The 14,017-nt window shown below is 59.7% G+C and overlaps 2 protein-coding genes across 2 annotated transcripts; both read left to right on the forward strand.

Moving 5' to 3' along the window:
• Positions 1 to 3,385: 3,385 nt before the first annotated feature.
• Positions 3,386 to 6,271, forward strand: BXZ73DRAFT_76552 (uncharacterized protein; the record flags this gene model as incomplete). The annotated part of the gene is made up of 10 exons (XM_048022462.1): positions 3,386 to 3,694; positions 3,745 to 4,032; positions 4,080 to 4,175; positions 4,224 to 4,565; positions 4,613 to 4,843; positions 5,310 to 5,369; positions 5,415 to 5,759; positions 5,815 to 6,132; positions 6,180 to 6,215; positions 6,257 to 6,271. The coding sequence occupies 10 exons, from the start codon at positions 3,386 to 3,388 to the stop codon at positions 6,269 to 6,271; spliced, it is 2,040 nt and encodes a 679-aa protein (XP_047879018.1).
• A 1,223-nt stretch (positions 6,272 to 7,494) lies between these two features.
• Positions 7,495 to 9,270, forward strand: BXZ73DRAFT_76553 (uncharacterized protein; the record flags this gene model as incomplete). Its single annotated transcript, XM_048022463.1, has 8 exons — positions 7,495 to 7,550; positions 7,585 to 7,764; positions 7,806 to 7,884; positions 8,040 to 8,078; positions 8,312 to 8,554; positions 8,629 to 8,791; positions 8,848 to 8,973; positions 9,038 to 9,270. 8 exons carry the CDS (start codon positions 7,495 to 7,497, stop codon positions 9,268 to 9,270), a joined length of 1,119 nt encoding a protein of 372 aa, XP_047879019.1.
• Positions 9,271 to 14,017: the final 4,747 nt, after the last annotated feature.

Below are 14,017 nucleotides of genomic sequence, written 5' to 3' on the forward strand. Positions count from 1 at the left end.
AGTCTACGAGTCCTCTGACGACTCCGTCTCTCTTTCACTCCTCGCGCACATTCGCTTTCCACCCTCTGCTTTCCCGCCCACTTCACCAGCTCACCCATGGCACCGCCATCCGATATCATTCTCCAACCCGGGGAAGACAAATGGCGCCGGTCCTTGCTGAAGGACGAAACCCTTTGCAGCATATACCTCCGTCCCAGCAAGGACAAGGTTCGACTGTCGGAAGTCACCTCGAAGGTTCTGGAAGACTTTGAGAACAAGACCCCCTCGCAGCGGGCCTCGAGTACGTATGGGAGAGAGTCCAAGCCACCCGGTTTTACAAGGAGGGGAAGCCCAAGCCCCCCAAGGACGCTACCGATGCGGAGGCCCTCGTCCTCGAACAAAAATGGATCGAAAGGTTACGATTGGTGATTGTGGCCTTGGTTTCAAGTACGTCTGTTCTGACAGTGTCGGGCCAGAACTACTACCGGTGGCTCTCGAATGCGCGGAACCAGAACGGGAACAAATACCTGAAAGTCCCGCTTGTGAAGCCTCCCCGACCTCGCTCCGTATCCGGGTTCGACCTGTGGCGCAAGAGCAAGGAGCGATACGCTGTGTGCCCCAAGGTCGAGAAAGGCAAGGAGTCGAACGAAGAGTGCAACATCAATCTCTACAACGAGGACCGAAGGGTCGCGAACGAGTATTGGAACAAGGAGCTCCCGTTCGAGCAACGAGAGTTGTGGTGCAAGAAGGCTGAGGAGGAGACCCAGATGCGTAAAGACGCTGCAGAGGGAGTCGCCCTCGACGCTCGTTTACGGTGCGTAGACCCACCCTTATCGTTTCTTTTTCTGACTGTACACACGGCAGCGACCCGGACGCGATCCGAAAATGGGCGAAGGAGTGCATCAACGAGGTCGGCAACACCACCGGATGGTCGGTGTACATCATGCTTGCAGGCAACAATGAGGCGGGTGTCTTAAGCCATGTCGAGTGAGTCACTGCGCCCTTCTGTCGACGTGCCATCTGAGCGCTTCTTTAGGGAGTACCACGGTGTCGACCACAAGAACCGTCATTTCCTCACCTACATGCTCGAAAAGGCTGATTACGACTTCAGTCAGCTGCATCTGGATGAATACAACTTCTTCCGCAAGGTCGTGAAAGGTGAGGTCGGTCCTGTTGATGCAGGTGCGGTCTCAGTGACGTTCAGCGCCCTCAGAGATGGAGAAGGATGCCGTGGATGCCCCCCAGGAGAGTGACGAAGAGAAGAGCCTTGCCGACCTGGTCGAAAAGGGTGCGTCCCCGACTCGAACGGGTTTCAAGCCACTGACCCCTCCGCAGATTTCGACTTGGGCGACGAGGAATTGAACAAGTCCGCCAAGAACATCCAGCGTAGTGTGCGCAAGAGGTTAAGGGTTGCCCCAGGTGAGTCGTCTATTGAACACGACCCAATGTGTCGTCTCATTCTCCCAATTCGTCGGCGAAGTCGCCGGTCCATCCAACCAAGCTGCAGGTGGCATCGTCGTCGACGTCGACGACGACGACGACTACACGGATGCCAACGCCGACGCTGCCGGCAACTCCGAAGTCGACGGCGGCAACTCCGAAGACGACGGCGGCAACTCCGAAGACGACGGCGGCAACTCCGAAGACGACGGCGGCAACTCCGAAGACGACGGGCTCCCCAGCCCCAAGGCCGACGCCTCAGACGACCGCTCCGACGACAGTGCACAGCCCGCGACCGATGACTCGAGCGACGATGACGACTTCCAGCGGGCCACGACGAAGACATCGGGCAAGGGGAAAGGCAAGGCCGCGCCGGTCAGGAACACCCGCACGAACAAGAGGACCAATGACGCGGTCCGCAACGAGAACGACGGGGCGCCGAATAAGACGGCGTCCAAGAAGGGCAAAGTCGCGGCGCGCCTGAAGCCCGGCGACAACGATGAGGGTGCGCCCAAGAAGATCACTGGCAAGGGCAAGGGTAGGGCGGTCGCGGAGCGCACCTCAGGTGCGCGTGCGTCCGGGGACGACGACAAGGAGAAGACGCAGACGGCCAAGGTCTCTGGTAAAAAAAAGGGCGGTAAGGGCAAGAGGGTGTCCTCCACGACCGACAACGTACGCATCTCGTCGCCCGATGTCCCGGAGACAGTTGCGCCTCCCGCGTGGGTTGGGCGCGTCGCTCAACAGCCTGCTGAAGACATCCCAGCCGCGGATCACGAGCAGGGAGGCCGTCGTTCGAAACGCGCTACAAAGGTTACGCGGAAGGTGCTAGGAGACGCGTAAGTGCTTCGACTGTCCTTTGGTACCAAATCTCTGATTCGCATAGTACAGCGGCACCATCCCTCTCACGGAGTTGGCCAAGGGGCTCGCTCAGGAAGCAGACAAGAGCAAGGACAAGAAGCGTCCGCGCGGGTAAGAATACCATGAGCTCTACATTGGACATCGCTGACAATGCGCTGAAAGGGCCTCTGCGAGCGGTGCGTCCGCGGCGAAGAAATCACGTGCGAAGTGAGAACTGGGTCTGGGCCGAGAGCGCGTAGTTACCAGTCGCTTTAGAGGACTTTGCTGGTATAGAATGCAGTGTACGTAGACACTCGAATGTACACAGAGATTGGGACGACGAAGGTCCAGGTGCATGGACGGAGCAACACGGAGCGGATAAACTCGGTCGAGAGAGGGATTCGGAAGGCCGCCTCTATATCGAGTCCGTCCGATCGCCCTGGACGGCATCATACCAAGGACATCTCCCGAAAGCAACACACGGCGAGCAGACGATGGAGGGAGACGTGACGCGTACGACGCACGCTCACGGGTCCTTAGGTGAGCGATGGATGCTGTCTGAGGTCGTCGGCCAAAGTATCTGACCATATTCAGTAAATGTCGCGGCTACGCTATCTCCTCGAGAGTTCCAGAGCTTCCTTCAGTGGACGATAGACCGGGCGAGTGGGAAGACGGCGACCGTACGTTGGCACCCGGGCTACGAGTCACCCCGTCGTTCTTCTAGGGTGCCGAAGGAAAGCGCGAGAGGCATCCACCTGGACATGTATGTGTTCTTTCGCAGACTGCAACACATTACCGAATCACGCCCACTAGCTGCTGCGACCGACCCGGCACAACCAAGTAGACGCGGGGCAGTCGGAGCTGCGACGATGGAGGGCCGGAAAATATAGAGACCGCGCGTGCCGCAGGACAGCAGCCGACCCCTGCCGCTGGCCCCTCGCACGTAGCGGTACCTCAGTGGCTGGATGTCCATCGTTCCAATATCAGTATCTGATATCCTGTACAACCAGATGATCGTGCAGACCAGGACACCGTCGCGCACGGGCAAACGCGCGCGCTCGCGCTAGTAGGTCGCACTGCGGTCGGGGTCGGTCTCACGCTTCTTTCCCCCCACCAACCACACCCGAGGATGGCCTTTCCCTTTGGGCTCCCCGCTGCTCATGGCGGAGGCGGCCCTCCCATCCAGCCTCTCCTTCAACGCAACTACGACACCCCGGGTGAAGTCCGCCGACACCGAACGCCTGCACGCGCCGTCGACGACTTTCCCGGCGGACGTTACCCACCCCGTTGGAAGAGCATGGTCATGGAGGGTGCCGAGAGTTGGGTCTTCGTTTTGGCTCCCGGAACGCCGTGCGACCTCTGCGGTGTCGCCATATTCCACCACCTGAAGCTCCACCTATCGTACAAGGTCTTCTACGCGGCGACGTACTACGTGATTGTAAGTTACGCATCTAAGGAAGACACGTCAGGTGCTGAATCTGCCCCCAGTGCCCCCACTGCCGTCGCCCTTGGTACCCTGCTCAGTGGGGGCCCCCAGAGGGGCGTCTGCGTCGGATCGAGGTGGCGCGCATGGTGATCCTCAGGGAGCTCGGCCTTATCTACGACGCCTCCCCCCAGGAGATCGCGATGCTGGAGGGCATCTTACCCAGCATCCCCATGGCGCTGATCGCGGCCTCCGTCCAGTATGTCATGAAAAAAACCCACCGGATCGTCGACACAGCCCGCGAAAAGAAGAAGCGGCGTGGCGCTTTTATACCCACCCAGGGTCGGAAGAAGGTAAGTGAATGCGCACGCATCCGATGATGTCACTGACAATGGGACAGGACGGCGACGTGAACGGTCTCGCGGTGCAAACCGCTACGGACAGGGCTCATCCCGCAAAGCTCTGGGAATCCTTGGAGTGCGTCATCTGGTTGCAGGTGAGATACACGACCAATGCACACTGCCACATGCTCACTCTAGCACAGGATAACCAAGGGCCTCTTGTGGCGAAGGTTGACGTGAAGGCGGGCAAGTACGTCGTACTCGGGGACCTAGCCTGCTTGGCGCCTTATCGCCACAACTGGCGTGAGCTCTGGCGACTAGACACTACGGTTCACGAATGGGTGCGTCTATCGGTGGGCAGGATCCACCTCCCACCGGCACGATCGTCGCCCTTCCTCTTCATCCGTCACACGAACGCCCGTCGATGCGTGGACTTCAGCCAGTGGCTCCTAAGGGCGGACGACTATGAAGGGATACCCGGCGACCGGGAGCTCATTTCGGACTTGGCCTCGCCAGAGGGACGCTGCGCGTTGGTATGGAGTCAGGTGCGTGCCAGCCCCCAGCACCGCTGCAGACGCTGACCCTTCCCCAGCCCGATCAAATGCCCCATGTTGTGTTCAAGGACACCGAATACGCCCAGATCCAGGTGTCCCCTGGATGCAAGTCGATCTACGTCTGGGACATCGACCACACTGAGTGGTACAAGGTGACGGCCCTACCTCGTATCGGCGCGCGGGGCCCGAAGATCGATTTGGTGCGCCTCATGGGGGGACGCCTTGCGGGTCTTTCCATGGCCATCCATCAAGTCGAAAAGAATAACAAGGTACGTCCTCAGCCGTAGTCCTGGTACACACTAGCTGAAATGTGCTCTGTGAAGGCTCGTCGACTCGATATAATCGAGATTTCTGACGACGACGACGACGACGACGACGACACTGGCCTAGTATCCCCGGTGAACAACCTCACCTTGATCGAAGATATTGAATCCGTCTAGGGCAGTACGAATAGAGTACCTGGAACATAATCTACTTCGCCATGTCGTACTGTAGTACCCTCGTAGGATATCGCGTCGTCATGGATTGTGTTGGGCGCTCTTCTGAGTAAGAGACGAGGATCGGCGAGCTATGGAAAGCGTCAGTGAACCTGGGCCATCAACGATGATTGCCCCTATACTATGGTCATCAGAAGGGACGGCGTCCCAGGCGCTGAATTGACGCCAGAGCTTCCCGTGCGCCCGTTTTCATTCACCTTCCCCCTTGTCCACACGCCCCCGCATTATCGACGACCAGATGCCCCTGAAGAACTCGATCCCCTCTGATAAGACCATGGCTGTGAAGTACTGGGACAAGGTAAGCATCATGCTTGGTCGTGGACGAATGCTGAAACTCAGACAGAGCGGCGAGCTGCACGAGTTCTATGCCGAGGTGTCGTCCTTGGCCGAAATATTCTGGCAAAGCACCCCCGCTTTAGCGAAGCTGAAGGCCGCAAACCAACCCCTGGAGCTCCTCGTTCGCGCGATGTGGCAGGACCTTCCCTTCGACGAGCCCATCCGGCAGCCGGCCTACTTCACACTCGCGCTTCTCCTCCGACGGAAGGGCGGATTTAGGTGCAAGGGACTGGGGGCAGAGCTGATCAAGTGGGATGAGCACATGCTCAGGGGGAAGAGCGGGCTACAGCTGGTGCTCAACGTCGAACTGGGGATGAGACTTGAAGGCCTCATGGTGGTAGCGTGGCTCAAGGTGCGTCCTCTCAGTCTTTCCCCGATGCGCACAATGTTGAAGTGTGGCACTGAAGGAGTACCACCTTGAGTTGCCCTTCACCTTCTTCCTTCCAGGCATGGAAGGGAAAACGTTTGACCATCTGCTCCGAGCGGTCAAGGCCGAGTTTATAAAGAGGCCCTACGCCGACGATGTCAAGCTCGAGCTCAACGTCGGTAACATCCTGTACTGGAATCACCATCGTTCCAAGTGGGATACCAGAAAGAATGACCAGCTCATCCCGGCGAAGAACGCCATCCTCCTCCGCAATGGGATGAACGATTGGCCGCTGCATGCGTCAAAGATCATCCACTTTTGGGAGGAGAGTGGCCACGACCTCAAGCTTTTCGAAGAGGTACGTTTACCTACCCTCCAGACGGCGCCCCGCTCACTCGTACACAGGGCCGCATCGAAAAGGTGTCTGGCCAGAAGGAGAAGGTAACGCTCTCTCCTGATCGTTGTTCCTGCATTGACGTTAGCAAACAGCAAGGTAACAAACGTAGACGCCAGGTTTTGGAAGCCGGCGACAACAGCGACAATAACTAGGGCATCAGTTTAAGTAGCTTAGTGCACCCTCAATGCACGCCTTGATAGAACATCACTGCGTGTCCCCAGCGTGTTCCCCAGATCCGTCATGTAACCCGCCTGACCAGGTGATAACGTCCATGTTCACACCATCACAACCCGCTGATCCCATGTCCAGTACTCTCTCTCCTGCTCCTGGCCTTCCTGCGTTCGTTTCCAGACGTAGGAGCGATCACTGCACAGAACTACTCATTGGCACGCCTTGAGTACCAGGCAGGGCGGCGCCAGCCAAGGGGCTCACCATCTCAAGACCGCGCGCGGATCGATACTGACCTTTCACGCGATCTGCCCACCGCCGCCTGCTCCTCCTCCAGTGTCAGGCGGCCCCGGCAGCATTCTACGAGGGCCGAACGGACAGGCGGACGCTGATAGCTCGGCCTTCTCACCGCATACAAGGGGAGTCATCAGGGCTGAACTGAGAACGGACGCTCATAGCGTGGGCTTCTCGCCCCATACTAGGAGAGGCAACGGTATACGGTGAGCAAGACATGACGCTCCCACCCCACTTATGCGCTGACAGACCCGCCCAACAGCCCCTTCGTCTCCCTCATATAACATTCCGCCATCTGGTGCGCCCCTGCGTCCTTTCCAACCGCACGGCCCGGCCTTGAGACATGTATATTCTTCCATTTCTGCCCCAAAACAAATCCGGGCAGGCCTCGAAGGTAAGTCTACCCACCACGCGCTGCCCGGCCGTATGACTCAACGCACACAACTTACATTCCTTAGGACCGACGGCTACAGGCCACAGCGCTGGTGAGACTGATATCGCCACGTCCTGTGTTGACTCGCTGATATCCCTGTAGAAGAGGCCAACCGACCCGACGGGGTCTTGCACGAACGGCGCATCCGGGCCAGGGCAACCGCGCGCGGCCGCGGGGACGCACGCGACTGTAACTGAGGTGAGCATCGCGCGCCGCGCTCAGCCCTGCTCGCCGTTTCCCGTTTCGCGTTTCGAATACTGAGACCTCGCCTGCGCGCCCCCTCAGAGGCCCTTGCTGAGGCCTCGTGCGCGTCGCGTCGCGGTCACCATATGTGGAGACAGGGAGGCGCGCCCCCTCCGGGGACCCCCCGGCCTCGATAACCCTGCGCGCGCCGTGGGCTTTGCTGGTGCGCTCCCTTCGGGGCCTCCATGGCGGCACGGCGCGCAACATTTCACCGAAACCGGCGCCGGCGCCTTCGCCCCCAGTGAGGGAATCCCAGGCTGACGCAACCCGCACAGGAATGCGCGCGCACAAGGAGCGGGCGCGAGTACGACCCCTACCAAAGAGGAGATGTTTTTGCGCCCCGAGGAGATGTTCCGGATGGTGACGATGTTAGAATACGAGATCGGCAAGTATGAACTTATCTCCGAGCGCGAGAAGGAGGAGGGGAGGAACGGGGGTGCGGTGTTCTACAACCGGTGAGTTATCTTTGAAGTTATGACGTCACAGCTCATCTCAGGACGACAGGTGCAAATATGATTGCAAGCGCCTGCTTAGACCGCACGAAGAAGACGTTTGAAGGCATCCCCTTCATGCAGGTGAGTGAAGTATGATGCCTCGTCATACGCCGGTGTTGACTGGGGGCACAGACGATGGGCTTGGGCGCAGAAGCGAAGCATCCTGCGCCTGTTACCAAACCCTTGGTAGGGGAGCACTGTTCGCCGGCGTATCTTCTCTGACCTCACGCCGACAGAAGGGTAAGAAGGGCGGGAAGGGCAAGCAAGGGTGCAAAGTAAGTGACACAAAGCGCTCCCTTGATGACGTCCTTGACATATCTGCGCAGTAGGGCACTTGAAAACACCAAGGAGAGCCGCAATGGCCACGTGAGAATTCTGAAGGGAAGGATGAGGGAATGGCGGGCGGGGGGTGTATGGCTAGATTATACATCGCGGAATGTTATGGGTAGATCTCAGGATGGGACGACACGGGACCATATAGAGAGGCCCTACGAAATAGTGACCTCAGGGCCTTCCTTTCGAGGAGGAGGAGGAGGTCGGTACCATCAGCTCAACCATCAGTGCCTCGAAACCGCCGGAATCGCGCCGTGAGACGAGACCTGCGGGCTCAGAGCGTCTGCGTGCAGAGGTAAACGCCCGTGCTTTCGCTCTACCCGAAGGCCGACGCGGTGTCCTCACCTACTCCGCCATCTTCCATCCGCACTTCCAGGACGTGGCCAAAAGAATGACCTTCCAAATTGAACAACCTAAGGTACGTATCCACCCTGAACCGCTCCCGACAAAAGCTCACGAGGTGCGACCTCTGCGCGAAAATTGATGGCATAGGATGGAGAGAGCACCAATGGGCCGCTAGAACGCGACGCGACACGTGGACTGGTCCTCATTTCGCCTCGTAACAACGACCGGAGCAACATTCGCGAGATGCTTGAAGCTTATGGGAACGAGATGGTTTACGGAGACGTCCATGTGACATCTGACTGGACGTCAGGTAAGCTTTTCTCGAGGGACCAGGTGACTTATCACTGAATGGCAGAGTGAACGCAGACGCATGTCCCAAGGGCACCAGGGGTCTCTGTGTCGGGAAAGGGCGAACAAACGGCGAAGCGAGCGAAGAATTCTGGGCGAGCTTTACAACAAGCTATGCACTGGACGTTCAGAGGAAGGGTCAAAGTGAGTATGAATCAATGCTCCATGGTACAGCCGACTGACATACCCTGTTCCTACCACGTCGCAGAGCCAAATGAAGCTGCCCTCCATCAAGCTCAGAAGCGACTGCCAAATTGGGTTGAGGACGGAACTCCGTTTTCGAAACGGCGCCGCGACGACGACGACGGCGATGTCAAATACGGGGCCGACGTGGAAGCGCGAGCGATCAAACGACGCCGCGAATATCACGAGCGCAGTCAAGGCGGCTCGGAATCCCACGTCGAGACGGACGGAGAGGACAAGATGGAGTACGATGACTAGGAGAGGGCGGTTGGGACGGTGGATAGTCTCAAATGCCACAGGTGAGTTATGTCTGATAGCTAGTCGGGGGTCGCTTACGCGTCTGACTGTGTATATGCGCGTTCGATCACCCGGCTCAGGGTTTCAAAAGGGTGCGACAAGGAGGGAAGGAAGTACGAACCGATGATAGGGCCAGCTCGGAGGGAGGTAGCACGAATTGCCATGTCACACATGTGAGAAGACGTCATGAGCGCGTCCAACTAGTGAATTGACGTCGGTATCGAGTAATCAAGAGCCACCACCGAGGCTCAGCGTAAGTCTGCCACAGCGGGCGCCCGACCCGGGATGGGCACGCGTTCGGTATTAGACAATCGGATATCATTGGGCCTCCATGAGCACCGTGGTTCCCCTCTGTCCCTCAACAATGCATTTGTCGGAGTCCGCGCAAACGAGAAGGGGCGTAAAAAAGTGGTAAAATTTTCGGGCGGGCGCCTGTTACTCGGGGCTCGACGGGCAAGCATGGCTCTGTCTAACACCTCCCTTCTCCCACTTCACCGGCAGCGGCAACCAACGGTAGCCTATCGATATGAACACGGAAGGCGTCGCGTCGGATGTAAGTACCCACTTTCCAGGGCGCGGGCCCGTAACACGTCGTGCGCGTATCTGAACATCACTCTGGACGTCAGGTGAAGAGGACTATCGATACAAGCTGGTGGAAAGAAGTATACTTCAGTGAGCTTGTCTACGATTGGGTTCATAAAGACAAGTGACCAGAGACGGCAGCAACCGACGGGAACTTTCAAGTGCGCCCTGGCCGGGGAAGGGGGAGGGACGCCCTGTATGGGCGCTGGGGTTTCTTTGGGATCGAGAATGAAGGTGCGGTTCACGCATCCACCGCCCCGTCCGTGACTGATATGAGATCCCGTGCACGTAGGCCTCGCCGCGGAAGACCGTGGGGGCGATCAAGACTGCGTCGCTGTTCAAGGGGGCGACGATGGGCCAGCAGATCCGCCTGCCGTGCAGGAGGGATCGAACTTGAACAACGTCCAAGAGTGCCCTGTATGCGAACTGGAACGACATGGCGGGGTGAGTCCTGTACGCGATGAGCGTGTTGCGGCGCGGGTGGAGGATAAAGCGCAGTATGTCGAGTAGGGAGGGTGGAGCCGCCTCAGTACAGGTTGTGCACAAATCGCTGTTAGAGCGCCCCACAACTATGCGTATGATACATCGCGCTAGTGCCCTGTCAATCCTGAAGTCCAGATGGATGCGTATGGAGTAAGAGATCTGACCATTGCCGAAGAGAGGGGGCCTACAACATCTTGCGTGCATACTGAGTCTGTGACAGTATCATCAGAACTTCGGCCGCTGGTTCAAGAGACTGCGACGGACGAAGCTGTGAAGCGTCTCGCGAGTATGCAAACTTGTATGTGTTCCACTGGATACCCCAGTTCTACTGACACATTTCAAATTAGAGCACTGTGCTATCGCCCCTCTCCTCCGATGCCTATCTACGCTTCCCGCCCGACTACACTATGGGAATAGGACCCCGGGCCGGGTCAACGCTGGAGCAAGACACCGGTAAGTTGCCGGAATAAACGCCGAACCCTCGGGCCGTAACTGAACGCCGCGACGGATCACGGACCAGGAGTCAAGCGGTGCCCTGCGGACATTGCCGAAGACACCGAGGCCCGTCCAAATAGTGAGCAGCGTCGTCCTGGCGAGATGTCGTCTAGCCATAGTAGTGTCGTCCGTGCTAGATGTCGTCGACCCATGTGAGGAAGGGGGATGCTCAGAAATTAAAGAGCTTGGAAAACCAAAACGCCAGGAAGTACCACTCAAGCGGGCCTTGCGAACGAGGCCAAAGGCGATCGAGGTGAGGAACGACCAGAGACGCTACGCATCGCGAGACGCAACGCACCTTGTGAGCACGCGTGCGATATCACAAACACGAGAAGCTAATCAAAAGTTCAGCGCCCCGCTCCACGCTCCACGCTCCCGCGCTTGCCACATCCTCGCCCTCCATCCACTGTCGTCTGTCGGCGGCCTCTCGCTCTCGAACGCATCCAGAAAGCACGACGATCGACATTGTGGTCCGTTGCCGAGTGCTCGGTGAGTGTCTCGCTACGTCGTGCTAAGGCTGTTTGCGGATCGATCCACGGATGATCCGGATCCGAACCCACGGATCAAGTGACTTCCGGGGGCTTGATCCAGATCCGCATGGATCAGAGCCGCTGGAAGAGCCGGAGCCGCGCGATCTGGAGCCGCAATCCGCGGATCGAGCCGCCAAATGAGCCGCGCTCTGTGGCTCGGTGCAGCTCAGCCGCTTTTGCGGATCCTTCTCACTCAATTGCATCTTTTCAGGCCATAGGAATGCATTCATATTCATTGTGCATTCAACTTAGTACATGCAGAAGTGGTACACATAGATTTATATTTGTATACTACAAGATACGGACCACTACATACTACAAAGTGACACAGGACATGCGAGGAACACGAGGGCAACGCTGGACACGCAGATGCCGCGGGGCGACTGTCGATGTGGGAAGGGTAGGCGGGATGGGTGAAGTGGGCGCGAGGGCGAGGACAACGCGGGGACGGGACGCAGGTGATGCGGAGGTGGCGCGGACGGGTTCGCCGGATGAGGGCTACGCGGGGGAGGGGACGACGTGGACGAGGGCGACGGCAAGGAGACGCGGGAGACGCAGGGGAGACGCGGGGGCAAGGCAAGGGTGCAGGGGGTGACACAGGCGCGGTGGGCGAGACGGGGCTAAGACAAGGGCATGGCGGGAGACGCGGGCGTGACGCACGGGCGGGCGACGTAGACGAGGACGAAGGCGACAAGGTGGGTAAGACGCAGGAGACGCGGGGGAGATGCGGGGGACGCGGAGCGATGCGGGAGACGTGGGCTTGGTGGCGGGCGCGGGCGCGACGGACGAGGGCGCGGCAAGCGACGTGAGCGCAAGACGAAGGCGTGGAGGATGACATGGGCGCGAGGCGGGCGCAAGGCGGATGATTCGGGCGCGACCAGGGCGCAAGGCGGGTGACGATGTGGGGGCGGGCGATGTGGACCAGGGCGACGCGGACCAGGGCGTGGTGGACGACGCGGGAAATGTGGGCGAGGTGGTGAAGTGGGTGACACGGGCGGGCGTGAGAGGCGAGACAAGGTCGAGGTGGGAGATGGGGGAGCCGCGTGGCGCTGAGGGCGACGCGTAGGTGGGGAACATGGCTGCAGGTACGGGCAAGGTGGAACGCGGAGAGAGGGACGCGGAGGGCAGGAACGCGGCAGAGGTGGAGGAGGGTGATGCGGGCGGAGGGCGACGCGGAGGTGGGCGTGGACGAATTGGGCGACGCTGGACGTGGGCTGTGGGCGAGGGCGAGACGGGACGGGCGGGGGCGAGAGGTGGGTGGTGGTGAGACGGGCAACCCGGGCGAGACAGGTGGGGCGAGGGACGTGGTCGACGAGGGGGAAGGTGGGCGACGTGGGCGAAGTGGGCAAGGGCAGGACCAGCGAGCGCGAGCGCGACTCAGTGCAGACGACGCGGGCGCAGGCGAGGCGGAGAGGGCGAGGGCGAAGATCGTCCGGGGAGCGGGACGGCAGGGGTTGCCAGCGCGGGGGAGGGGGAGGCCACGCGGGGAGCAGTGGGACAGTGGAGGACTCACCAGGGGAGATGAGGACCACGGGAGCTCACCGCGACCCGCCGCGCGCCTGCGCGCGATGACGCTGTGTGGGCGGAGGATCGGCGACGCGGGGCAGGCGGGGGACGTGGGCGACGCAGGCGAGGGCGAGGGCGACGCGGGCGAGGGCGAGGGCGACGCGGGCGAGACGCGTGACGCGGGCGAGGCGGGAGATGCGCGAGACGCGTGGCGCTGAAGACGACGCGGAGGTGGTGGTGGGCGACGCGAGGCGCATCCGAGGGATGAGGTGGAGGGCAGGGACGCGCTGGAGGAGGCGGAGGGCAGGGGAGGCGGAGGACGACGCGAGGTAGAGAGCGAAACGCGGGACGAGGTGGAGGCCGAGGAGGAGGGCAAGCCGGGGGATGGCGAGAGGGTGAGCGCGAAACAGGCAAGGACGCGGGAAAACTCACCAGAGGAGATCGGGGCCGCGGGAGCTCACCGCGACCCCATAGCACAGCTCCGGGGCTTTAGGATGGCCGCGCACGCTGACGCGATGAAGCCGCGCGGACGGAGGGTGGAAGGCAAGCGGAGGAAGAGGAAAGACTAGGGAGGAGGAAGAGAGGAAGGAATCGATGACGGCGAGCAAGTGACGCGTGAGACGCACGTTTGAATCCAAACACTGCCCGATCGGGACGGATTCCCGCGGGCAGACGCCGGATGCAGGCGTCAAAACCTCTCGAAATGCAAGAAAATAGTATTGTATCGATATCTCAGTCACTTTTGCACCAAATCACACACAGATTATATCGTTAGAAAGCTGCTTTTAATGGCATTCGAATGACACATTTTACATAGTATAAATACGGATATGTATTGAGAATCTGCGGATAATCCGTGGATCGAGCCACAGATCCGCCAATTTTCAGCCCCCTTGATCCGGAGCCGCCGGGAGCCGGAGCCGGAAAGAGCTGGAGCCGCTCGGCTCATGATCCCCGGCTCACGGCTCCGGATCATTGCGGGTTTACCCGCGAAGTGAGCCGGAGCTGCAAACAGCCTTACGTCGTGCGACACTCTACGGGCGTCTCACCATTCGTCTGTCTTCGCCGCCTCTCCTCTGCCCTCCTCTCCTCTCCTCGCCGCTCCCTCTCTC

The sequence above is a fragment of the Epithele typhae genome (genome assembly GCF_022376455.1).
Source record: "Epithele typhae strain CBS 203.58 chromosome Unknown BXZ73scaffold_16, whole genome shotgun sequence".
NCBI lineage: Eukaryota > Fungi > Basidiomycota > Agaricomycetes > Polyporales > Epitheliaceae > Epithele > Epithele typhae.